The 26,227-nt window shown below is 39.3% G+C and overlaps 2 protein-coding genes and 1 pseudogene across 24 annotated transcripts; 1 reads left to right on the top strand and 2 right to left on the bottom strand.

The window, feature by feature from the left end:
- Window positions 1–1,133: 1,133 nt before the first annotated feature.
- Window positions 1,134–12,819, top strand: LOC103720638 (zinc finger A20 and AN1 domain-containing stress-associated protein 6-like). Of its 14 annotated transcripts, none has more exons than XR_015969154.2 (5): window positions 1,134–1,283; window positions 1,439–2,029; window positions 5,725–7,127; window positions 8,711–11,312; window positions 12,267–12,819. XR_015969154.2 is itself a non-coding variant. In XM_088705117.2 (2 exons), the coding sequence occupies exon 1, from the start codon at window positions 1,508–1,510 to the stop codon at window positions 2,000–2,002; it is 495 nt and encodes a 164-aa protein (XP_088561243.1). In that variant the 5' UTR covers window positions 1,149–1,507; the 3' UTR covers window positions 2,003–2,029; window positions 3,236–3,509. The 14 variants fall into 14 exon arrangements, 2 of the variants coding, with proteins under 2 accessions (XP_088561243.1, XP_008808665.2); XR_015969153.2 differs by having other exon boundaries at window positions 1,149–1,356; XR_015969148.2 differs by adding an exon at window positions 4,181–5,168 and having other exon boundaries at window positions 1,149–2,029.
- Window positions 7,451–12,438, bottom strand: LOC103720629 (putative disease resistance protein RGA3; annotated as a pseudogene). Its single transcript, XR_016396574.1, has 2 exons — window positions 8,746–12,438; window positions 7,451–7,880 (listed from the first exon to the last, which is right to left on the bottom strand). The product of XR_016396574.1 is annotated as a putative disease resistance protein RGA3 (transcript).
- A 156-nt stretch (window positions 12,820–12,975) lies between the features above and the next one.
- LOC103720600 (type IV inositol polyphosphate 5-phosphatase 3-like) lies at window positions 12,976–24,050 on the bottom strand. Of its 9 annotated transcripts, XR_015969140.2 has the most exons (12): window positions 23,830–24,050; window positions 23,512–23,662; window positions 22,776–22,847; window positions 21,478–21,565; window positions 21,166–21,270; window positions 19,668–20,511; window positions 19,037–19,123; window positions 18,813–18,941; window positions 16,765–16,873; window positions 14,935–15,077; window positions 13,879–14,104; window positions 12,976–13,378 (listed from the first exon to the last, which is right to left on the bottom strand). XR_015969140.2 is itself a non-coding variant. In XM_026810031.4 (11 exons), the coding sequence occupies exons 2-11, from the start codon at window positions 23,548–23,550 to the stop codon at window positions 13,355–13,357; spliced, it is 1,821 nt and encodes a 606-aa protein (XP_026665832.3). In that variant the 5' UTR covers window positions 23,551–23,662; window positions 23,830–24,001; the 3' UTR covers window positions 12,976–13,354. The 9 variants fall into 9 exon arrangements, 8 of the variants coding, with proteins under 8 accessions (XP_026665832.3, XP_008808629.3, XP_008808637.3 ...); XM_026810031.4 differs by lacking the exon at window positions 19,037–19,123 and having other exon boundaries at window positions 18,813–18,997; window positions 23,526–23,662; window positions 23,830–24,001; XM_008810407.5 differs by lacking the exon at window positions 19,037–19,123 and having other exon boundaries at window positions 18,813–18,997; window positions 23,512–23,617; window positions 23,830–24,001.
- Between the last annotated feature and the right edge of the window lie 2,177 nt (window positions 24,051–26,227).

Below are 26,227 nucleotides of genomic sequence, written 5' to 3'. Positions count from 1 at the left end.
AAATTGAATAATGTTATCTATATAAAATGTAAAAAATAAATATTAATTAGTTTGGAATAGTTTAATTGACTTATATTTGGAGAATCGTGCGAAAGCTGAACAATTAAAATTAAAAAGTAGAGATAAAAGAACTAACATATTATCTCTTCTTTTTTTTTTTTTTTTTGGTAGAACCGTAGAACTGTGTTTGTTGATCGGCTAGGTTGCCATTTTTAATTGGACTAAAGTTGATAAATTGAATTAAAAAAGAAAACTAAAGTTTAGGAGGATGTATATTAAATAGTATATCGGCATCTTACTGCACTCGAACGTGAGTACACCACGAACGATCAGAATGCAAAACACGATCTAGATCTTGCGGAACGGATCAGCGTCCTTCCATAAGAAGGCCCCAAAGTGATGTGCTGCAAAGAAGACGATTTAGTCCGTCGCACTGTTCGCCTCTTGAAATATGTGTGTAATCCAAAATAAGTTAAGACCTTCCAGAAGGTGGTGTATATCTCAGATTAGTGGGTGTAGATCTGATCTATTATGCCCATTCCTGATTCAATCAATTCTTGTAGCTGAACTGCCCTCTAAAAGTATTCGCTGAGCCTTTAAGTGCACTCTAGCATGAACGAGTTCCTCCTACTCGGCACATAGCTCCACCACTAGGACAAACTCATTAAATATGAGTCGTTCCTCTGCCGCAATCAGCATGAGATTTTGGTTTCTGATTATAAAGCCAATGCTATTGCCAGTCTTTTGAGGTTTTGTCATAGAAGTTTATCTTAAAAAATAATAATAAAAAAAAAACACAGCACATTTCATAGGGACGTGGAAACAAAAAGAGTGGCAGGTGAATGGTTCCTTAAGCCCACTAGGCCGACACGCACCGACTGTTTCCAATACTTTCCGCCGCCTCGTGCGACAGCCTCTAACCACCGTACAGTGAGGAAAGCTTCTACTCTCGCGCCGGGCAGCGGGCAGATGACCGGAACCCGGAGAAGACGCAATCTAGAGCGTCATCATCCATCTCTTCGATTCCTGCCGTCCGATATCGACCTTTCAACCACGGCATACCGTCCGATCCCAATGCCTTTCCTCCCAGCAAAAAAATAAAAATAAAAATAAAAATGAAGGAATCACACATTCACACGATAAGGGTCGGTTAAATTCCCTCTCCCTCTCCCTCAGTGTCTCTGCGCCCGGGGAGATCTCTCGACTCCGAGCCCTCCTCTCTCCTCTTCCCCTCTCTTCTCGAACCTTAAGGTTTTCCGAACTCTATCGGGCCATCCCGATCGGTTAGCTCTTCCTCGAACTCTCTCGATTTCTATTCCGATCTGTCCGAGAACGAGGATTCTCGATTGGATTGAGGTCTCGAAATGATCGGCTCCGGCTGCCGGTTGTTCGATTCGGATCGGTTAGGTTTTGACTCTGATGATTGATTCCTTAGCAGGAATTGATTGGAAAAGCGCCGATTGATCGATCGATCTGTCTGTCCCGAGCTAGGATTTCTTCGCCGGAGATGGAGCAGGAGAGCCAGAAGAGGGAGGCTGAGGAGACCGAGTTCCAAACCCCCAACATGCCAACCCTCTGCGCCAACAACTGCGGCTTCTTCGGAAGCCCTGCGACCAACAATCTCTGCTCCAAATGCTACAAAGACTACTTCTTGAGCAAGTCCAAGGCTTCCGTCGAGACTTTGCTGGTTCCGCCGCCGGTGGAGGCCAAGAAGGTCGAGGAGAAGCCTGCGGGAGGCGACGGGGAGGCCGAAGGTGGTAGCTTTACCGACGAAGCGGCTCCATCGGAAGGATCTCCGGTGAAGAAGCCCCCGAATCGGTGCAGCTTCTGCAACAAGAGGGTCGGGTTGATGGGGTTCAAATGCCGCTGTGGGGAGGTGTTCTGCTCGCTTCACCGATACTCTGATAAGCACGATTGCGCCTTTGATTACAGGGGCGCTGGGCAGGATGCGATTGCCAAGGCGAACCCGGTCGTGAAGGCCGACAAGGTCGAGAAGATCTGACGGAGCGCGGCCAGCTGTGGAACATCGGTATGTCCCTGGAAAAATTATGGTGTTATCTCTCTGGAGAACAAGTGTTTAGGTCCTCTCTCTATTTGATTCCATTTGTCGCTGGGTTTTGTATAGTTGGTTTTCTTCTATCTAGCATTTGGATTGGGAGCTTTTGGTTACATAATTTAAATCTACATGTACACAACTTGGTCATATATATCTTTAGGTGTTACTACTTATGCTATGGTCTTGAGGATTTGGTTGTATGGGATGCGTATGTTTTGTGGGGTTACAATGGAGCATTTTTCCCAAGCAAAATCACTTAGAATTGAACTAAGAAGAGGTAGCCTATGGCAGCACACAAAATTCCGAGAAGATAATAGAGAATCTGGACTAAAACATATGAATGAGTAAAGAAAGCCAAAAACCCACAGGGAAGAACACAAGATTACCAGATGAAAAAGGCGACGCAGATAAAAGTATAAAACAGCCAAAACCAAACAAAAGACAGGAACCCAATTCAGGAAAAGCAACAAATTTGGTAACATAAAATGCTTATCCATATGAGAGAATTCAAGAAGTAAAACCAGGAGGTAAAAGTCATTTTATTACCCTAACACATAGGGGGGAAAAAAAGGAGAGAACTTCTAAAGAGTGTCATGAATCCTGGCGTCCTTACCTGCTAATAGCCATTAGAATTGGATATGCCAGCATAATGTATTCATTTTGGTGAGTTTGGAGTTCTTTCTTCTCTGTGCTGAGGGATTCCACCTTACCCATTACTTGGCAACCCTGGCCCAAACTAAATAGCAAGGTAGGGTTGCTGCAGCAGTTTGTGTCCAGGGCACCTTGTAGGGCAAACATTGAGCAGCAATTGCAATACAGTATGTTTTCTTAGGGAAAGATTGGGCATGCAATGAAGTAGCGAGTGGGATAAGAAAACTTTCTATTATAGAAAACAAGCAATTACAATTGTTAGTTTAATGGAAATCTTTTATAATTTAGTTTGATGATCTGATATGTGCATGTGTAAGCCCTTCCATGTATCAGGATATACTGTTAACCCTATTTTAGTGAAGTAGCATGGACATAACCATGCATGATTTGTAGACATGCGGACACTAGATGGATCATGACTGCAGGTAGTGATGTTAGCAGGGCTGCCTACAATGATAATGAGTGCTATGTTTATTGGATGATGATTGGCTCTCAATACCTTTTATGATTTGAACTGACGACGTGTAGTTCCCAGGTATTTTGTTGAGGCAACACCAAGCTGATGAGGAGGATGATGATGATGATGATGATGATCACCTTGGTCATGTTTAGAGTAATGGGCCTGATTGTTGGATACTGTAGCAATGAATATTATTTGGCTTGCCACATATTATCTGCAATCACTATGCACATTGGTTATGACATCATATTTTATCTGAACATTTTTATGGAAAGTAGACACTTGTGTTGTTCTTCACTTTTCGATTAGATGGATATGGAATGAGTGATTACTTTTGTCATACTTCAGTTGGACCTTGCAAAGAGAGAGCATTAACATTTGAAAACACCTCATATGGGTGTTGCTGATTAATATAGGTAGATTCAAAGCAAATCAGCCATACAATACATATAGTTGTTGGCAATAAATTTTTTAACCATCTTGGTAACTTAGATGTGTCATGAATGCTTGACTTTTCGGTTGGTGTTTGAGAATTATGTGGTATGTCTCATTAATACTTTAAATCATAATGCCCTGTCACACAATTTGTACTACTTGCTATTGCAGCTTTTGACATTTTTATTTTCTTTTACCCTTTTCATAATATATATACATATATATTCCTGAGATATTCTAAGGGAAGGTTTCCAAATCTTCTTGAGTTACTCTAACCATTCAATCAAAAAGAAGGTCCCATTGGTACCAAAACTTGCAAAGATATCTGCTTTTTTTTTTCCTCCACAGGGAATCCTCTCTCTTTAAACCTGACGACTTAAGCTATTGTTCTGGGATCTTTAACATCAAGTCAAGAAGGTTTTGTCGGTAGACTGAAATGAATTTGTTTTTGTTGTTTATTGAGAATCCTGAAGATCAATAAATCATGGATAAACGTTGCAGTTTATGTTTCATACGACAATGAGGCTGATGTAGGTATTAGGGAGTTGACAGCTTTTTCCTCCTTCTTTTTTTGGCAGTCAGGGAGTTGATAACTTTTGTCCGTTTGGAGGAACTTATTACCATCAAGCCATGACTAATAGACTGAAGCGTGAATCTTCTAATTTTAAGAATTTTGAATTTATTGGAGGATGATGAGAAACATCTTGACAGTCTCTTGTCAATGTGGGGAAAATGAATATTTTTCGGATTGCTTTAGCAAAAATCTTATGAGAATGTGGATATGAATTATGTTGTTATTGGAAAATGTCATTGATATCATCAACACATTCAGAAATTAATCCCCAGCATGCTTGTCCTGCATGGTAGGAAATCTAAAATTCCCATCGATGGGACCCATAATCTTTTCATACACTGCAAACCCTGCCATTCCTCACTCTGGTAGCTGTGAGATTATTCGAAGGGACACGTACCCGACACAAGATAGCTAAAGCTAGAAGAATTTTGGTGGCCTAAGCCACTTGGCTATAGATTGGAGGTTCCAAATGAACTAGGATGTAGCTGTCGATAGAAAGAGATCGGAAGGATGCTCTTGTGCACATCATCAAAAATCATTTCTTTTAGAGGGTATATAATTGGTGGGTGCAGCATCTTGGTAGCCTAGGCATGACGTCTTATTATTCTCTTTTGGCGTTCCATCCGGACTCCGGAGCCTGGGTTCGGACGTAATTGGCGCTGTCCTCGGTCTGGGTCTATATTTGGCCAAACGCGTGGTGATTCTCTCGGAGTTCCGTAGGGAATTTGTTGATTTGATTGAGGTGGCCATGGCCAAGCGACGCCAAGCTGGCCGAATGCGTAGAGTCCGCTCATGGGGTTGCGGGTTGGAATTTGCAATCCGCGGTTTCAAAATTTGGGGAAACAAAAAATAAGCCATATAGGATTTGAACCACACACGAAACATGCGCCGTGCTGCCCCGTGCACGTCACGGGAGAGGGATTCCATGGTTCCATTTGTGTACTCATGATGCCAAAGTTCTTGATGTTTATATCTTGTTCATCTGGGTGTGGGTATGATCTCAGTTTTTCTCCGCCATGATGGAAAATGCTTAGAAAAAGTATAAAAAATTTTATTTATTTGTTTGTCAAATTATTTTTTAGATTGAGATGCTCGTGTCAGCCTACCCAAACTTCAACCTACCCATCTCATTATCTATCTGAATCAAGCCGGTCAAACCAAAAAATTTTATTGAGAAAAAAAAAATCAAAAATCAAAAATATTGAGAGTCAACTAAGTACCTTCTTTTTTTTTCCTCTCATTTGCCGGCGGGAGCCATAGTTGGCCGCAAGGTGAGAAGATTTTAAAATTGTTGAGGTATATGGTATCTCAATCAATTTATGCTTTTAAAATCTCATAATATTAGCCAATAAAATGAAAAAATAAAAGCTAATTCTAACTTCATTCAGTCACACTGCTCAAAAGCTTGCTGCACAATGTCATGTCGCTTGGGCCTATGGGGCATGATTTTGTGGTGTTTCTTTTCTGCTGGACTTTTCCATCGCATATGCTCAACATCTAGGGCCGATCTTTTAATTTATTTAACCCTTTATCTACCTTTATCTGCAGGAACATGTGAATGGAATTGACTTTGATTATGTGGAGTATGCGAGACACAGGTTTTAGCAGCGTTATCGATAAACGTTAGGTGGTGAAGAAGGAATGCTTCATTGAGGCCAATAGCACAGTTGACTGAATGATATTTTGTGTGGTCAATCATTCAAGAATATGTCTTTTCTATTTTATTGTTACATATTTTGTTTACTAATTCCCACAAATGTATTTATATTCATTTGGTTTAATTTATTCTTTTTAGTAAAAAGAAAAAAGAATGCCAAGTTTTAAAGGTGCATAGAATAATGTAGTTGTATTACATTGTGGTAAAGTTAACGCTGTTGTTTTTAATAAACGTTATCCTGCTGTATTATAAAATGAGAGCATCTTTACATTTTTTTTTTTATTCGATCGTTCCTAATTTAATCCAAATGCTTCTCTTATGGGCCGTGCATCAGTCACCAGCTGGCTCGTGTTTGCATTCATGGAGTTCTTCCTGTGGCTAATCCTGCACGCAGATTGAGCATCGCTCATTTCAAAAGAAAAGCCAGCCGAATAGAACTTCACAAGTTAGATTTGGCTTTTTTTCGGAATTCTAATCCAACTAGTTTACTTATACCATGTTTTTATTTTTTCTATGCATAAAATAATTTATCCAGCTGCATGTTTCTATGAGCCGAAACGATAATTTAACCATATTAAACTCTCTCTTTTTCTACGGACTAAATCCTACCTATCCTTCAAATTTATAATAGCCGTTATCATCGAGTCCTGTTTCTTCTTGAATTGCAAAAACAAATGATTATTTAATTCGATAATGAAGTAAAAAATTCCACGTTCTCAAGTACAACTAAAGATTGATGTAATCTGGTGTGCGGGTTAAAGTCAAAAAAAAAAAAAAAAACGCTTCGTGCACGAGGATAATTCTATTATTATGTCAGCATGAGTATAGTTAATTTTGGTCAGGTGGAAACTTAGAAATATATTTTTGGTTAAAACATCAAGACTATTCCTGAGATTTATACTCAGGAATAGATTTATATTCTCAGCCGGCCTCGGTAGGGGCAGAGGAGTTCTCCGAGAAGAGAAAGAAGAGGAGCTCTGCCGTTCGCTTCAAGAGTCTACTTGGTAGAAGCCAAATGGGACCAGCGGACTCTTTGTGCTTTTCTCTGCCCTTGGTGTCAGAAGCTCTCCTCCTCATGTCTGCGACTCTGCGTCCTCGGCTTCCAGCCTCGGCACAAGACAACAAACAGGACGAATCCAGAAGGTAACTACTTACAGAATATGCGATGACTGGAGGACTGCTGTCGTGAATTTAGAAAATATACACTCGTCTGTGTCGCAGGGATTCGAACTTATTCCTTGCGAGGTTGCCCGAAGGGCATCTCATGCATTCTGCACGCCAACTGTTTGTTCAAGTAACTGCTTTTACTCCTTTGTTGTCTTCTTTGTTTTTTAAATAATGTTGAAATTCAGTGGCTATGGTTTCTGAATGAATATATATATATATATATATATGTGTGTGTGTGTGTGTGTGTGTGTGTGTTTTTGTGTTGGTTTGATTGATCTTGTTCTTTAGAAATGATTTTTGTGGGATGGCAAATTTGCAAATGGAACTATGTGAAGAAATTTGAAGCTGATGACCAATTATCAAGCTAAAATTGATCCAATGTCAACAGAATCATATTGATGTAAATGTAAGACGACTAAGAGCAATGATTGTTGGATTCTGTAAGACGAGTAAATGTAATATCTGTATTTGTTCTGATCCGAACGATGTTTAATGACATGACATCTTGTGTAACAAAAAAAAAAGAAAGAAAAGAAACGATGACATGATATCTTGCAAATTCGACACGTCTGACAGCATAACATAATCTATCGATAAGACAAAGCATTAGACTTTTGCTTCCATGAAAACAAGCGATAGAGAAGAAAAACCATTGATCGTCAAAGGCTTTCCAATCAGCAAGCAAGCAATTAAGATCAATAAGAAGTATATGACACCTTAAACATATCATCTTGTGGCTGAGAGATAAAAGTAGAATGTTACCTTGATGCGGCAAATCAAACTCATGCTTGGAGATTAATGAAAAACCTGCTCCATGGGATGGACTCTGCAATTTGACCTTTTCAACTGTTTCTTCAATATAAGATGCTATCATACACCCCTACAAATGCCATTGTTATGTATTAAAAGATTTAATTTATATTGATCCTTCATCAAACGAACCCAGTTTTATTTCTTATATGAAATAGTAATGTTGATTGTGCTTTTCAATCAAACAAACTTAAGAAATAGGATGATTTATATTAGCAAAAGCAACCATGTTACATGCATTATCATTTTCTTATTACAAACTGTAACAAGCGATCTATTCGACACATTGGATTTGACATACTGCCATGACATTGCCAGATCATGGTCAACATCCTTCAAATGTTTTCTGCTTTTAGGGAATGATTGGTATTGCTTCTGCTTTATAAAAAGAGAAGATTCTCCTAGAATAGCTTTTGTGACATTTTCTTCTGGCAAAAGAACTTTGAGATGATATTATTAAAACATTCTTTTTGGAAAGGGCTTTTTTACTTCTAAAAGTCGTAAAAGCACTTCTTTAAGCAATACCAGTCACGCCCCTTTTTTTGGGAAAAAGAAAGTTTGCTACCTTTCCTCGGGCATACCTTGTAAGTACTCCTATGATCTATCAATTTATTATGTTTGATCTTGATGATGATAAATCAAATCTAATGAGAGGATGGGTTTCAAGAAAACCGCAACATTGAGAGGAAGAGAAGAAAAAAAGAATGTAGTGAAGACCTCTAATCGGATGTCCTTGAATTTGTACTTGTTTGGCAAGGATTTTACTGCATAACTTGTCTCTGTGGTTTCCTTATGATTGTTTGTGTGAAATCCTAAGGTGTCTTTCTTAGTTATAACATATTTCATTACATGTCATGTTAAACTAGGAAGTGATTCAGCTGAATATTAATTTTTTTGCAGATGTAGAATATAAAGATTGCGGGAGTTGTACTCACCAATTTCAGCAACTGCAGGACCAGAACTGATGGAAGCTAGCAATTCCAGCATCTCTTCAGTTTTATTAGCTGCGTGGGACCCACCGCTGGTCAGTATATCCAGTTTAGGGATATAAGCAATCTTAGGCCAATCCGGGCCTGCATCTTTCCTGCACCGGTCCTCCAATATGGGGCAATCTCTGATATCCAACATGTTAAGTGAGCCAGGTAGACCATTCTCTGGTAGTGACTGGATCTGTGGGCAGTTCTGTAGATACAGGCGCTCAAGAGAGGTAAGCCTATATAATGCAGCTGGAAGAAACTGGAGATTTACGCAGTCATAAATATGTAGGCTTTGGAGTGATGTCAGCTTTTGCAGCTCTTCCTCCTCTTCAGCAAAGGATGTCATCTGGGGACAACTATGGATTCGCAGAGCCAAGAGGGAGGTGAGATTGTGCAGGAGCCCTGCAAGTGGAGTGTTGTTAATCTCAAGATATTCAAGTGACGAGGATGGCAGAAGCGAAGAAGACTTCAGCTTGGGACAGTTCTCTACTGTCAAGTGCTTGAGGGAGGTGAGAGCCCGAAACTGTAGCATCGCTAGTTCTCTGCAGCCACTAACTGTCAGTTCCTCGAGTGCTGTCAGGTTAAACAATGTCTTTTCTGGAAGAGATGATATGTTCAGACAGTCAGAAATGGACAAGGAATAGAGAGATGTGAGATTTTGCAGACATCTCATTCTGAGTTCTGGACAGCCTCCGATTTTGAGATGCGCAAGCAAAGGTAACCTATCCTCCAGTAATGCTGTGAGCTTGGGACAATTCTCCATAGTCAGGGATTTGAGGCTGAGTAGTGCAGGTAATCCCCCTTCCTCTGAGGAATGGACGAGCTCTGGACAATCAGTGATGGTTAATTTTTCAAGGGATCTCAGATTGTGTTGCAGAAACCCGTCACATAGGGAAGTTAGTTTAGGACACTCGGTAATCTCCAAGCTAGAAAGTGATGATGGTGAATTGCTGTTTGGTTTTATCCCCCGGCATCCCCATAGATCTGGTAGAGCAACCAATCCAACTTTCCTTATCCACAACCTTGCTAATGTACTAGGGAGTGGGGGCATTCTCTGCAGTTTGGGGCAGGATAAGATTAGAAGCTCTTGCAGGCTTGGAAACAATTGTCCTCCCTCTGTGCCGGACCATTCCTCCCACTCCGGCATCTCATCAAATGACAACTCCACCAAAGATGGGAAACCATCTGCTTCAGTGCCATAAAAGTGATGATCAACTTTCTTTACTCCATCCATCCCACTTATATCTAGACACCTGAGGAAGCGAAGCTGTCCAAGTGAGGGGAGGAATTCCCAATTTTTGCAATTTCGAAGGCAAAGAATTTCTAGATTCAAGAGAGTGGTTTCTCATCCAGCTTGGAGACCTGCTGCCAGCATTATACCAAATGCTTAGCTCCCTCAGATTTATATGCGGCTGAAGGCCTTCAAGTACTTCCCCATGAAGTTCGTCTATCGAATTGCTCCGGGTTATATATGTCCATTCCAATGTCAGTATATGAAGGCGCTTCTTATCATTCAATCTAGCTTTTTGAGCCTCTTCCCTGCTGATCACATTTTCTAGCTGTGAAATGTGAATCTTTTGAAGCTCTGACATATCCTTTAGCTCGACTATCTTGTGTCCACCCTCTTTATGTACCTTAAATTTCACTAACTCATCAAGTTAATCTTCCAATTCCAGCTACAGTGGAAATCGACTCAGCATTTGCTTTAAGATGGCGTAGGTTGATCAATTTTGTAATGCTTTTCGGTAGTTCACGAACTGGGCATGCTTCAAGCTTCAGAGTTTGCAGATTGTGGAGGTTTCCTGTTGTTTCAGGTAGTTTTGCGATGCCTGTGTAAGAGACGTCCAGGTAACGAAGATGCTTTAAATTACCGATAGAACTTGGCACATCTTTTATGTCATTGTGACTCAAGTCCAGCACCCGTAGGTATTTTAGCTTTATAAACAACTCTTCAGGAATGTGATCGAATGCAGACTTACAGTCAGGCAAGAAAAGGAGCGTGCGCAGTCTTCTGAATTTTAGCAAGTTGCTGAATACAGTTGGCTCCAGATTGTCAGAAACCAGAGACAAGTGAAGAGCCTTTTCAGTGATCTTGTGCATCCTGCCATTGCCTACTTTAAAGCATTCATCAAGAGAAACAGATTGTGCTAGGTCATGGATCATATTGTGCATGAAGTAGCTTTCCTCAACTCGTTGGAAGAATGATCTACACAACAGATTGTTAAAACATTCGCTTCCAACATCTTCAATTGGTCTTCTTCCCTGAGGTCGAATGAAGCCGTGTGCTATCCACATTTGGATCAACTTGGATTTCTCGAATTTATGTTCTTTTGGAAACAAGGAGCAATATGCGAAACACTGCTTCAGATGTGCAGGTAGTTGCTGATAGCTCAATCTTAGAGCTGACATTATGTTTTTCGCATTGTGCGGTGGCAGCTCGCATATCTCGCTCTCCCAGATGGTTCTCCAGCTGTCTTCATCTGCTTTGGAATACAGGAGGCCTCCCAGTATCTTTGCAGCTAGAGGTAAGCCTTTAATCTTGCTAACTATTTCCTTGCCAATTTCCTCTAATCTTGGATGCCCACTGGAGTTTCCATTTGCGAATGCGAATCTTTTAAATATCAGCCAGCAATCTTGGTCTGATAGGCCCTCCAAACAATACAACGAAGTCGCGTCCATGATGTTTGCCACCTTTTTGTTTTGTGCCGTTATTAAGATCTTGCTGCCCCTTTTCCCATGCATCAAGGGGAGGAATACTTGCTCCCATTGGTTGCGATCCTCATTCCAGACATCGTCCAGTACCAGCAAATACCTCTTTCCTTGCAGCTGTCCTCTGAGATTCTCTTGAACCATATTCCAATTCGCGAGTTCGGATTGCCTCCCCTTAGAAGCAGATTCCATGATCTCTCTGGCGATCCTTCTGACACCCAAATCCTTTGACACATGAACCCACATCTTGAGATCGAAGTGGCTGCCTGTTCTTGGATCATTGTAGACGAGCTGCGCAAGAGTTGTTTTCCCAAGCCCGGCCATGCCAACTATTAGCAGTGCCGAGACATTTCCATGGCCAACTTGATTTGAATCATCAGCAACCAGCATTTCTAATACATCTTCCTTATCCTGCTCTCGACCAAATACACAAGATTCATCAACGAGAGAGCTGCTGAACTCTTGGCTCTCCACTGCTTCTGCTTGTCCTGCATGATCCCTCAACTCTCCTAGCTTGAAGTCGTCCCTGTCCTTCGCTATGTCATCCAGCCTTTCTCGGATCGCAGCCATCTTTTTCGAGATCTCATGATTGAATAGAACTTGATTGGGACTGAGAGAGGATAAAAAGCTCACCTGCTTGCCGCTCTCCACTTGCTGCCGGAGGACTTCGGCTTCAAACCCGTCCAGTATATCATCCGCATCATAGGCTGCATCTTTCAGCTCCTTGAGCCACATCTTCAAGCTCTGATCTCTGATCTCTCTGGTTTCAGTGTCCTCGACGACGGAAAGGATCTTCAGCAGCGTGCGGCGCAGCCGGTTCAGCTCGTGCTCGACGCCCCACAGCGATCCAAACTCCTGCAGCGTGGGGGAAGCCAACTTGTCGAACAACACCTGAAGCGAGGCGGATAGGAATGCTCCACCGACCGTGAGTGCCGCTGCCATCTTCCTCTCCAGCTCCTACGGCCTCTCCAACCAAGAGAATCCCTCCGGCCTATGATGGTCTTCATGCGGACATATGCCGCCGCCGTTGACCTTGACTTGCGATGGGACCAAACAAGGATTCACCTCCCTTCGCGCCAAGCAGCCGTTGGATCATCATCCACCGCAGAGCTCTCAAAGCGCATGCGGGTTGGTGGCCTGTTTTCTTTCTATTGCCGACCTTGACGCATTCCATGGCGAGCGTTCGCCGGCATATTTCTATTTCAGTGTTTTGGGGGCGTCTCGCACATATTTTAACTGCTACGGAAATATTAAGGGCAGACTTCTTTTGATTTTGAGTAAGATTTCCTTACCCCTCTACTGAATGGATGAGATTACGTGCAATTGTTCAATAAAGATAGCCATGTTAAGTTAATATTTATAAGCATTAGTAACAAAACCCTGGGCGGCCAACCTGATGAGGTTCATTGACTCAACAAGATGGGAAAGGGATAAAAGAAAGAAAAAAAAAAGGCTTTACTTGGAAGAACAGCGGGATTCTGAACGGCAAAACGTGTTTTGGCAGTCAGAACGCTAAATTTACAATGACAATTTACATATCCAAGCATGACCTCATCTGTGCAAGGGGCGGCAGGACATGCTTCTCCAGGTTAATGTTTTTCTCTTTTGAGGATAGAAGGAAATCCCACCTACACATAAGTACTGGGGAAATTCCCCTCAAAAATTATATTTACTTGGACAAAATATAGGAGACTAACACCCCTTCAAGTCTTGAACCCAAGATGTCACTTGTAAATAGAGGGGCGCTACCGCTCAGGTCCATCTCCTCTGGGTTATGTTATGAACAGCAGCAGCACTGATTCAAGGAAATACCATCCGACCATCCTTCTGTCCTCGTATACTCATGGGCGATGCCATGCTATTGCTCCCATTCTGACATTTCCTGCATGACCATTAAGAAAAGTTCAAAATTATCAAAAAGATCATCATATCGTTGGGAAGTACAATGCAAACAATTGACGTATGTTCAATAATCAATAAATGGACGAGGGCAAAACTTTGTCAACATAAATCATGAAAACTCATTCTATATTGCAGCTACAGGACTTGTTTCCTCGTCACTTTAATTTTTCAAGGTGTAGTTGGATGTACTCGGGAAAAAAAAAAAAGAGGCAGATATTTGTACTGCAGTTGAAAGGCAGATGCCAGTGCAACAGCTTGTGAGTCTTCTGAAAGCCTGGGGGGCAACATAAATAAACATCTTGAATGGTGGTTGCTTCCACCCCTCAGAGGAAAGTTATGGATCATGAAACCAGATATCAGCTGATGAAAACACTGACCATGATCCATTTAGCTGGTGAGGGTTTTAACGTTTCATCAACTGAATTAACTAAAGTTGCAAAGAGACGGTTGACCGAGCATTTACATAGGCAGGAAACTGACCTCTCCTAGCCTCAGTCCGCTCATCCCAACATCATTATCTGCCTCTGAAAGTTCTTCTATCTCTGCATCTGTGAATGTGAGAGCTCTTTGAAGTTTTCTAGGGCAGAAAACCTCAACCTCAGCCAAGTAAACAGCAGTGACAGGACGGTGATCTGAAAGCTTTAGTTCACTTCTCTTGTAATTCAGCAGCTTCATACCCTTTCCGAATGAAAGAATGCGATCACACCTAAAGAAACAACTGCAGTTACTATAGTTTTTAAGAAAGATATCCTATCACCATGAACCGGGAGAAAAATAAAAACTGGAATTCTACCAGTACTCTGCACAATGTGTTGGTCAAGAATAGCTTCTTGCACCAGAAAACAATGAAGATGGAAAAGACACTACCAAATGATGCATGTCTTCAAGATACTAGACAATAGGTTGACTTTGCAGCTTAAAAAGTGAAAATATATGGTTCAAACTTTTTCTGAATTACAACCGAAAGCAAAAATATGGTTGTTAACACTGTAAAATTATTGAAGCTCTGCAGTACACAAAATCAATGGCCACAATGGTTTCAATGGCATGCATGTTTGCTTTAGTTTAAAAAGCATATATCAAAAATTGAGGCTATTAGGAAAACACCTAGCTCCTTTAAAAGCAAGGTTCTCAGCCATTTCTTTAATATTAAGGATGCAATTATTAAGCCAAATTAAATTTTTTTATGAAAGGATTTCATTTGGAAGGCAAGCCCAAAGGCCTAAGAAGTACTAAACAACATAGAATATAACTCTAGCTGGTTGATCGAACCTCGACAAATCTTTCATTTTTTAACTGTGATGAGCCATTATTTGTTTTTTTTCGCTATTAAATGTCCATGATATAGTGGTAAAAAGTTTTCTCGTATAGTAAATACAAATGATATCAGGGAAGAAACATATGATGCTAACAAAATTCTAATCGTAAGTTATCATGATGAATTATTAGGTTTTCTAATCGTAATGTTACTTTTATGTCATCAACAAAAGGACAGTGAAAAATAGCATGACAAAATAGATAGTTAGGAGCTTGTACCATGCAGGAGTTCGCCTTCCTGCCTTTGGATCATCTCCAGTATACCTCTCTGAATTAACCTCATACTTATAAGTAGGAGGAAAGTTTATAATTCCTTCTAACCATCCATCAAAAGCACGTCCTTTCTTTAGCTCCAGCTTTAGCTGTCATGACATGAAATAGCAAAAAGTATTGTAAAATCACTCCACTAAAGTCAAATAATTGATTGACTGAAAAATCTAATAAATCATAACTCATGAATATGAAAAACATCATAACACTTCTTGCGTAATCACCATGATGACCTCATAAACATGTGCCGGTGCGGAATACACAGAGGGATAAAAAGGGAGGAAGAAGAAATCTTATCCATCTAATTACTTTAAATGCACGTTACTAAGGAACAACTCCAACTTAGCCACCAAATTTCAGGCAAATTCACTGTTATTTTACTTAATTTAATTCTACTATCATATATTATGAAAGATTAATAAGTAATCGAATTGTCAGGTTTTCTGATTCAAAAAATTCATTACAGTATTGCATTTTAATATTGTAGCACTAATAGTACTCAAAATCCGTAATGAATTTATTAACTTGGAGCAGCTTTATGCAGCTCTTCTAGATTTAGCCAACCACTTCATGAAATAGTTGCTCTCACATGAACATGAATGTGCAATTTCTGGAAACTAGAGAAAAAAGAATGGAGAAATGTGTCAAGAACTTTTGAGTTTCGAGGACAAAGTGGAAGGTAACATCCACAAGAGATGACACTCAAGAGAACTCATAAATGCAGGGAAAGAAGCTATAAAGAGCTAGTAATTGCATGACATACGATAATATATGTCATGCTGAAACTGCTGGTCCATCATATTGTCAGAACATAACAGTCCAGATTATTCAATCAAGACATACATTTGATCTCGTATAAGAAAGACAGTAAGAAAGAAATCTCTATAATGGACAGTTTGCAACTACCTGTATTGGCTCATTATATAGAGTAATATCAGTGCGTATCGCCTGATGTAGCCAATGCACTTACTTTCTTTTCATTTTTGTCGAATTTCCATTTATCTTGATTTCCCTACAGTTTTTTATTTGGTTGATGCTCCAAAGCAACCAACTCTAAAGTGTGCTCCAGGAATCTTATTTTCTATCTTCATATTATTTTGTTCATTTTCAGCTGCAAATATTAAAGTAAGAGAAATACGCAATCTGGCCATCCACGGTGCTTCACCCTAAAATGTATATTGGATCTTTTAGACAGTGGACTTTGGAGTGTTAAAATGAAATAAATCATAATACAGCTTTTAGGGCATAATCAATGACGTCAGATGTGCACAGATATGATAAATATTAAAGGATTGAAGTTTCCACAATATGACCCTTTCATATTGATTTTAGAGAAAATCAATCCAGACCCGCAGCTTCTGAGTTTTAACCACTTCCAACCTTTGGGTTTCAAATCATTTTGGTCATTCCAGTATATACTAACCACAACACTGATCGACTCCAGCAAGTTTTGAAGATTTTTTTTTTCTATTAGCGAAGTCATTGACGAATGAACGAATAGAAATTTCGTGAATCAATTAGTAATCTATGACCCACCGCCTCAAGATTATAAATGCCCCAGTCAACCAGTTGAGATGCAGATGAGATAAACATTTATTATATGATCATGATAAGATAAAAGAAAAGGACATTTGTGAACTCTTCAAATTTGTCAGTTCAGATTATCATGGGAGAGTTCATTAGGAACTCAAAAGTAAGTAAGCAATACTAAATGATACAGATGTTTTTAAAAGAATCAATAAACAGTGATATAAGCAAAATAATGGAGTAGTTAGTTACCTGATCCTTCTCAACCAGCTTAGCCCAATCCCTTTTGGAGATGAGTTCATGTGTTGTTTCATATGATAAGTTGATGCGATAATTTAGATCTCCTAACCAAATAATCCTACTGAAAAGTTTGAAATAAAATTGTTAAGATTAAAACTATCAAGTTTAGGAAGCACGTAAGAAAATCACAAAGTCAAGCAGGAAAAAAGTTTTGAACAGTTTCGGGTTTTTTCCCAGGCTGGACATAATTCAATCAATTAACAGAATACGGGATATCTTACATATAATATGCATTTAAATATCTTAGAAAGTGTTTCACCTTATAGGCTGTTGTATTCAGCATTCCGAACAAGAATGCCCTTTTTATTGATGTGGGATCCCCATCATTGGTTTGATGATTATAGGTACCAAGTAACATGAGCCTACCAGAAAATGCAGATGTCCCATAATAGCAATGTACTTACTTGCAGACTAGGATATGCATGGTTTTGATCTTTTTAGTGATATTATAGGATTAATTGCATCATTCTATCATGAAGGCTGGATAACAATAATGAACTCTTATCCCAACCAACTATGGCTGGATTTAAGTATCCCTTTTAGCCATTAATCCAATTAGAGGCTACATTTCCTATCAATGAAAGATTTAACAAAACCTATGTCACAACATTTTTTCGAACTTTTCCTCATATATATCTATGTATGTATATACGTATGTATGTATTATGTGTAACTATACATGTATGTATGTGCCTTCCATTCCTCTCAGTTTAATTCCAAACACAAGAGCAGCCACAAATTTTAATCATAGCTGCCTTTATATCACATGCCATGGTCTGAGAAATATATTTGGTTAAGGGTAACATAGGCACAAACGAAGTTCTAAAGGAAAATAAAGAAATCCTCAAATGCTCTGATTGCTTGAAAAATCCAAAAGTGGCACCAGAAAATTCATACTAGTCCAATTGACTGGAAAAGGCACTCTCATCGAATTGGACTGAATTTTCTTGACTGATCAGAGATAGAAAAAAAAACTTAATGCTAAGAGCAAGGTTTTAAATCCCATAGGACAGGGTTGTCCCGGTTAGCCCATGGAACGGGACACATCACCATCCTACTCCATCCCAACACTTGGGATACCATGGCTAAGAGAACTAGTTTTCGGCCAAACTGCCACCTTGAACTCAGGGCTCTAAAAGAGGTTCAGAACAGTGATAATCAAATCCTTAGCTGGTACTGACATGGAAAGTGATGCCACATTGAGTTAGCAAAATTAATATCGCTCAACCAAACCAATGAAGTATATCTCATACAGCAAGGTAAGCTTAGCTGCACAATATCCTTTACAATGTCAAAATTTGAATCAGAAAATTCTTAAAAATGCACTCTGCAAATCAGCCAAATTCGTGGCAGTGAGGTAGATATTTCTGGATGTACATATATCTACCTTTGATTTGTATAATAGGACAGTGAACTTTGCAAAGTTTTAACATTAAAAGGCACAGCAAGAAGCAGTTCTCACATCTAAACATAGTCCAAAAAGTTGGGGTTATTATAGCAATTATGCTGATCAAAATAATAAATCAGAAAACTTATACAGAAATTTTCCCTCGTTCTCACTTTGGCAGTATTATGTATCTAACGATTCAATTCTGCCATGTTTCATGACACTGAAAAGCTGCAGCTATCAATAAAAAGATGGATAAAAGAATATTTGATCAGTCATTTTTGCTAAGTTCATTATTCATAATAAGTAACATTAAGGTAAGTAATTATGGTGGTAAATAAGGAACTCCTGCATTGTTGAATTGTTCATTTTATGAGAGTATAATCATATAGGATTTTTCACAATGCATACTTCAATTAACTCACTTATCCTGGAATAATATTCAGATATTAATTTTTGTCAACATATAGCACCAGTGCTTTACATCCACGTGCAAAGAAATAACGAGGTAGGAAAAACTAATGCAGCATCCATGACGATTTCACCATAAAATGGATTTCAGACATCATAAATGTCAGTATTTCCAGACAAGGCAGAGCTTTGCTTTACTTACTCATGGTCATAGATTGTTTTTGACATTCCAATACTGGAAGCTGAACTAAATTGTGTTCTCCGGTGAATTTCTTGCACATCAGCATTTCTTCGAAGTGCATCTCCATCCTTTTCTCCAGATGTCAGATGACTACATATAAAGCAAAAAAGTGTCTGATATATAGACATGCTGACTGATATTGATCCCTGGAGTATGTATGAGGAAGGATAGTTGGAAGTCATTACCTCTATAATTTATATCACAAGAAAATATATAATGAGGATATTAAGTGACATACAAGACCATGCTGGCGCATCTGGATTCAACTGTACCTTCATTATTTTTTCCAAATGAGGAACCGAAAAAAAATCAAACAGATAGCATACTACTGATAATTGAGACTCTCATTAACTTCAACAAGACCTCAGGTCACTAAGGGCACGTATAAAATTCAGAATGAAAAAAATTGACGCATGCATGAAGCTAAGAGTGAGTTATCAAATGGACAATGGAGGGTATCAGGAACTACTCTTGATAGTGATACGAAGCTTCATACCAACTTATATTACACAAAGATATAGCATTTTTCCCCCAGCATAACCTACTCAGATTTTTTCAGATTGAACCTACAATTGATTGCAGTTGAATGACATATGAGAAAGATAAATTTTAATCTTATATAACTATTGATCATTGAAGTGTTCGAGGGTTGACTCAAACCCAAATACAAGAGAAAACAAGGAATCCATTTCCAAAATAACTACCTAAAGAAGAATTTGTATTTTGTAACTATCACATATGGAAAAAAAGAAATATAAAATACAGAGAAGTTCTCAAAACATGAAGAGCGGAGTTTAAAATCAAAAGGAACCTGACCTTGTTGCCAATGTATCCCATGACACCTACGCCAACTGTTGATACCTTCAAGTTTTGAATATGCTTGCGCAAGCTTCTACGGACCCATATTGAAAGATAAATCCCAACCATTTGCTTGCTTATTATTCTCACAAAAGATGATCTTTTCTTTCTGTTTACGACAGTATCCAAATTAACTGCAGGAATTGAATCCAACACTGAAGAATTTTTGAAATCCCCATGTCTTGACTTGAATGAAGTCCAAGTTTTAAGAGACTTCACTGAACCGAATGGTATTGAATTATCCAAAGCATGTTGGGCCAACATGTCCAATGGTTGTTCTGGCCATATTAATCCAGTCCTCTCTGAGCTGCTAAGCATCATGGTCAGCTTCTTTTGTTGGTCAACTAATGATTCTGAACTTACTTCACATTTTTTAAAACTTAGATAAGACTTATCAAGCATCTTTAGGGAAGAATTCTTGTTATCTTCCAGCTCTTGTTTCATATTACTTGCATCAGCTCTAAAAGAAGAATGGAATGCTAAATTGCAATCTGAATCATCTGCACGAGCATTAAGTCCATCTTCGTCTGTATCAATAGTAGAAGGCTGCTCATCTGATGGATGAATTTCCTCATCACTGTCACTACCAGACTCAGGCAATAGATCATCTTCAATGACAAGAGCATCATCAGATGGCTTGAACCTTGATGGCGAAGGAGGGTCACTGTAACATTTGTACTTTGTTTTCATTGGTTGAATCTTATCCAGTGTTTCTCGAATAGTATACTCCCATCTTGGAACTGGGCGGTTGTCCTCAGCACCAAAAATGTTCCCAGCATTTAATGGTACAATTTCCTGAAAACTGCAAGATATAGAGCATATCTCAAATAGCCATTATAAGCTACAGGATACAGACAAGTATTGAATATGGTAGACAGAGAAAATCAAAATTAGAAATAAATCATAAGAATCAAATAGAACCTCTTTCTCAATCTTAAGAAAACTGCAACTATCTCAAATGCTATTTGCCTACTCGATGCACCCAATGACACAAGCAAAATGTGCAGCCCTAAATTTTCAAGAGGGGTGGTTATAAATAATGAATTGGGAGCCTGACCTAGTACACATGTAACCAGAGCTCTCGAGAGTAAATTTTAGGTCAAATCATCAAACATCACATTTTTAACCAAAATAATAGTGATTAAAAAAATGACTCTCCTAGCATTCCTTAAACTTACAAGGCATTCTCTCATTTTGTTCTGTTAATTGTAGCATGATCCATCAAAAGTTTCAGTTTTTATTATAGTGCTTGGGAGCACCTGTTCACTCTTTACGAGCTTGTGTGTGCAGGGTGAGTTGGATGTAGATATTGGTACATGTCCATTATCTCATACGAACACATAACTTAGTTCGTCAAGGTGAATAAATGCAACTCTTGAAGCCAGGGAGTCAAACACCCAGCTTAGCCATTAACAATGATGTTCCACATATTAAAATAGTAAAAAAGGGTGCTTACCCGAGCACATAGATATCAGCAGGCTCCTCCATATAAAGCCACTCTCTGATGTCTAGGTCTTCTGGTGGAAGTTTCCCTCCAACATTCCATGATCCTACGCAAATCCTGTACAAGAACAAGAGCTCCAGATCAGATAAGAAAGAATCATTGATTTACTCCTCCCTAGTTATGGCAGTGTGTGCATAAAGGAAAAAAAAGGAAACTATAGGGGAGTACACGGAAAATAGGTTTTCCAAGGAATTCACACAGAGCCCATCTGCAAGCACAAATATACATTTATGGAAAAGGGTCATGTAGAGAACATATGCATGCCTGAATTCTTTGGTATTTATATATTGTGAGCGAAAGGTCTCTGATTTTCGTCTTCGTGACCTATATGGTGTGCCTTCCATGCGGCTATCTGCAGATACAAGGCCCAGGATAAATCAAGCAATTTTGGCTAGTAGGTAGAAACCTCTCATGCATCATTCACATCAGGAATTTAGTAGAAAGAATTCCAATCCATGATAGAGAAAAGTCACAGTACAGCAATTGCCTGTAAAAATATAACCTTGCCTTTTCATTTATATCCATTAGCAACAAAATGATTGTATAAGAAGGCTTGCAGAAACATATGAGTAGGTCTCTTTAGAGGTGAGCTGATGTTCTCAGTAAATGTTTTATTTATTACATACAATCTGAATATGAATGCTTTACTTGCAGTGCTAGAAAAATTAATAAATACTGTTAGATTTACCAAATTAGGAGAACCACAATGGAAAGCCGTTGAACAAGATAACTGGAGTCTGAATATGCTTTTTCATGTTCAAGTATTAATTTCACTAATACAAACTTTCAAGAATTACAAGTTTCTTCAAATACATAGATAGTAGAAGAGAAATGAAGTATCTGCAAATCTTTTCTTTAAAAAAAGTACTACTCCAGTATCCATTAATAGAGTTGCTTTGATTTCATTTTGGTTTCCTCACACAACAACAGGCTCTAAAACCAAATCTATTGTGGATTGATATTACAAAAACAGCTCTGCGATGCAAAAAAAAAATTGAGGCTCTTAGAAAAGCTCAGCATCAACTTTTTATGGCTTTATGTTGGCAAATTTGGCACAAATGAAACTCGTGAATCTTTCCACGACAAAAAAGCTTCCTCCACCACTGTTCTTCATAAATCGCTTCTAACATTTCAGCTCTCGGGAAATCTTTGCACCAGCAAGCTACTGGATAGGTGCAAAGCTTTTGCAATCTCTCTCTCTCTCTCTCTGTGTGTGTGACACTCACTCTTGTTCCAGAATAATACATAGCGACTACTTCTTGACTCTGATCCAAAAACAGTGGCACTGTTCTGTACTTTATGTTCCAAAAAACTCCTTGCACTTATTCTTTTCTTCTCATAATAAGAATGGCGGACAAATAACCCTCTAAAGAGATATTATAAGAACAGAAAAATTCGTGCAATGTTCAAAGAGAACTCTTGTTTTTTTTTATTTTCTCAACTTACATCTAGATCTAACTTTCTTGAATGGGAAAAAAGGAAAAAAATTGAAGAATAAACTGACTAGCGAATCAATATTGCCGATTTCAATAGCCAAAAATACCAAAGCCTCATAAGATTACCACTTGTTGCAGCCCCTAGTCCACCCAACCTCCTTTCTTCATCACGCAATTGACGCTCCCAACCACACATATCTGCAGAATGCCATTACAAGGCCAAGAATCATCATCTCATTAGCAAATCCCTGACACCAGACCCACCAAGAATATAAACAGAAAAATTATCATATCGTATTGAACACAACAGTAGAAGACAAGAAACAAAAACCTTCTGTTGACGAGTAAGGAGGCAACCTTATTACCAAGAAAATAAAATTCAAATCCACAAGCTAAACCACGAAGGAGCTCATGAAACGAAACCCGGAATTTTTCTATTACGCAAGAAACGAAAAAGGAAAGTTTTCATTAAGAAAGCAAAGTTAACGAAAATCGTAATCTCAAGGAAGTGGGCAAGAAGCAAAAATGTATTTTAACATAAGAAAGAGAACCAAAATAGTCCCAAGGAAGAACACAAGAAACATTACCCAGTTGTCGATGAACAGACATTCAAAAGAACAACTTTTCACGAGAAAATTAACAGTAAAAGTAAAAATCAAAATAAACCAAAGAAAGAGCACAAGAAATAAAACTCAGTCGTGGATCAACAATCTTTCTATATATATATATATATATATATATATATATATATATATATATATATATATATATATATATATATATATATATATATATATATATATATATCTTTTTCAGTTTCTTGAATATAATAAAAAACGATCTTTCTGGGGTTCTGGGTGACCTTCGGAGTCGTACTCGCTCTCGGTGGTGTCTCCCTCATCGGCGCTGAAATCGGAATCTCTGGAGCTGATGTTGAGCCATTTGCGGAGGACAATCTTGGGCCACAGCTGCAGGCACGTGCAACCCAAACAACAGATTTCAGCCCAACTCCTCTGCAGTTTCCTCAATTCCATTTAAACTCGAAAAAACAAGAGAACAAAAAATAAAAAAATAAAAAAGCTAGAATCTTGGAGCCAGGGAACCCCCATTGCAAGATTCTCCGGCGGCCATTGGTGTATCCATTCCGAATTGGGTTTAAGGAGAACGGGAGCTCTCGTACCTCTTTTGGCTTCCTTGGTCTCTGGCTCATTGGCTCGAGAAGAAGGCAGCGACAGGAGCCCTTTCCTCGCCCCTTGTTTCGCCTCTTCCCTTGATCTCCGTCAAATGATGAGACCCGAAACTGGTGAACCCAAGAGGCGCCTCCCGGTTGCGGACGTTTTATACTATCTAGACCCAGAGGAGGATGAGATGGGGGGCCCTGGCTCGGGTTGGCGTGCATAACCAATTCTGCTAGACATCTAAGATGTTGACACGTGGAGGCACACCGTTTGATCATGCTAAAGGTTCGAAATGCCATAATAGCCCTTGCCATGCAGCAAAAGTTGTCCATCCAGCTGTTCGTTTCTATAGCAGGGCAAGGAGACAAAGAACTTGATGATCAAGTTCTAACTATAATTAGCAAAATATAATTTTATTCATCAAGCACTCATCTTGGTGCAACATTATAAAAATAAGCAGTTGTAATTGGTGGCATGCACGGCCATGTGATGCACACCGTGTAGAATATATTTCTCTCGGCTTGCATAAAGCTAGAACAACAGCACGATGCCACCGCCTTTCTGTGTATCACAATCATTCATCACTAGTCTATCAGCTTGAGCTTATTGGCAGATGTCTTCCTTGGTTTAATAGAGTTTTAAGGTGCGAAGATATTTAGTCAAGTAGGATGCACTAACTGTTAAGCCCAAATAAAGTTAATGTGCCATTGAAAGATGATGGAGACGCAGACATCAATCATCAAAAATAAGAAACACCTCCTTTTCTACATCAAATATAGCCACGTATATTGTATGGCAACAGAACTTGTCAACTTTCACATTATTTAGTAATAGAAGCAGTAGTTTAGATATCATGTTGCATGAGCGAGATGAGGGTGGAGTGACGAAAGACTGATGCTTTCGGCATGTTCAATACAACAAACGGAGATGGTTTCTGATGATGAGGTTGAGAGGGCCATAAAACAATAATGGTTGTCTGCTTGCTTGAAGGGATAATTGTTTCTTTTTAGAAGTGATTGAAGGAATAATTTTTTTTTTCCTTGCATATATGCGACCCTAAAACAGCTTTTGCAGTGAGAAGCGCCGCGAACCATTGAATTAAAGACTCCAGGGTAAGATTCTCTTTGGTGGGGTTCGACCGGTCTGTAAAGGGAGGCACATGGCCGGCTGCAGCCTTTCTCTGCGGACCAAAAGAAAACTTTGCTTAAATAGGTGGATGGCTGCCCACCAAAAGATTGCAGCACATGAAAAGTAGGTCACTCGACCTGGCTCCCACTTAAAAGGGTCGCAGTTTAAGGTGTCCATTTTGGATGCTTAGAAACTGAAGACATCCAATCTTCTGCTGAAAAGGTTATAAATTCCGAGACCATTCATCTCCCAACTACATCAGGTGGGTTGCCTTCCGATATGTCTCAAAATCGATGTTAGCTGACAAGACAAACCGGCCAATAAAAGCGGGCCACCTAACTACAAGCTGACTGCTTATAAAACTTGCCACGTAGCCGATCTGGAAGGTGTGCATAGAATCCTTTGCATTTCGAACTCTCTCCTCAACTGGCAGCAGCTCGACTATGATTGCTAATTATTTCCGAACAAATGCTATATGCAAGTGATTCGCATAGCCAGGAAGTGCAGGCATGATTCACACGCGAAGTACGTGGACTATTACCATAATGGTTAGTTTGCACATCCAGACTATTCGATGAAAGGCACTAGCCCTCGTCTATATATATTGCATTATCAGAGGCCCTCTAGGTAAGTTCTCTTTTAGCTCTCCTACGTTGTTTTTCTGCTACTCTCAGACAACTTCTTATTTCCTGAAAACTATGTTTGACTTAAGCATCAGAAGGTCCCCCATTGGATATGCTCCCGTGGGTGAATTTTCTTGTCTTTGTCATTTTAGGTTGGATTCAATATTCAAGTACAGTCGGAACAACACCTTCGATGTTCAATGTCAACTCAGAGACACTTGGCATTGAAGCTACCGTCGTCCGAGCGCAATGGCCACCAGACTATCACCGTGGAGGTGTGCGACGATCCTCAGCTAACCTTCTCAATCGGGATGGCAGATGAGCCGAGCACTCCAGCGACCCTGGTCGGGTCAATTTCCAAACGACGATACTTTTGGCTCAAAGCGAGCTAATAATTTTTATTTGAATATTTTCATCGAAATAGGATTGCAAAGCAATTGGGGAGACAGAAGAATAGTTCCAGAATCATATGCTCTATTCTATTGCGCCTTCGCCGGTTGGTGGTCGAGAACCTAACACGTTAGACGACTTTTATTACTAGTAATCGCCATAATATGTTACTCTATATTATCACGGAAAGGGAAAGCACAACTTGCGCAAATAATTAAGAATTAGATGCCATTGTCTGGGTTAGGAGAGCCTTAACTCA

The sequence above is a fragment of the Phoenix dactylifera genome, chromosome 9 (genome assembly GCF_051530095.1).
Source record: "Phoenix dactylifera cultivar Ajwa chromosome 9, Ajwa_hap1_PhDact_Kaust_v1.1, whole genome shotgun sequence".
Lineage (NCBI taxonomy): Eukaryota > Viridiplantae > Streptophyta > Magnoliopsida > Arecales > Arecaceae > Phoenix > Phoenix dactylifera.
The sequence above is the reverse complement of the archived record's forward strand: the minus strand, read 5'-3'. Positions and strand labels throughout refer to the sequence as shown.

Bases quoted from the DNA above. Each gene is read 5' to 3' on its own strand.
- LOC103720600 (XM_008810381.5), bottom strand. From the start codon at position 23,859: ATGAGCCAGAGACCAAGGAAGCCAAAAGAG. The intron at 21,566-22,775 runs GTAATCTTATGA...TTGTATCTGCAG, and splicing joins ACTAGGGGCTGCAACAAGTG to ATAGCCGCATGGAAGGCACA. The intron at 20,512-21,165 runs GTAAGCACCCTT...TATATCTTGCAG, and splicing joins GCTGATATCTATGTGCTCGG to TTTTCAGGAAATTGTACCAT.
- LOC103720638 (XM_088705117.2), top strand. From the start codon at position 1,508: ATGGAGCAGGAGAGCCAGAAGAGGGAGGCTGAGGAGACCGAGTTCCAA.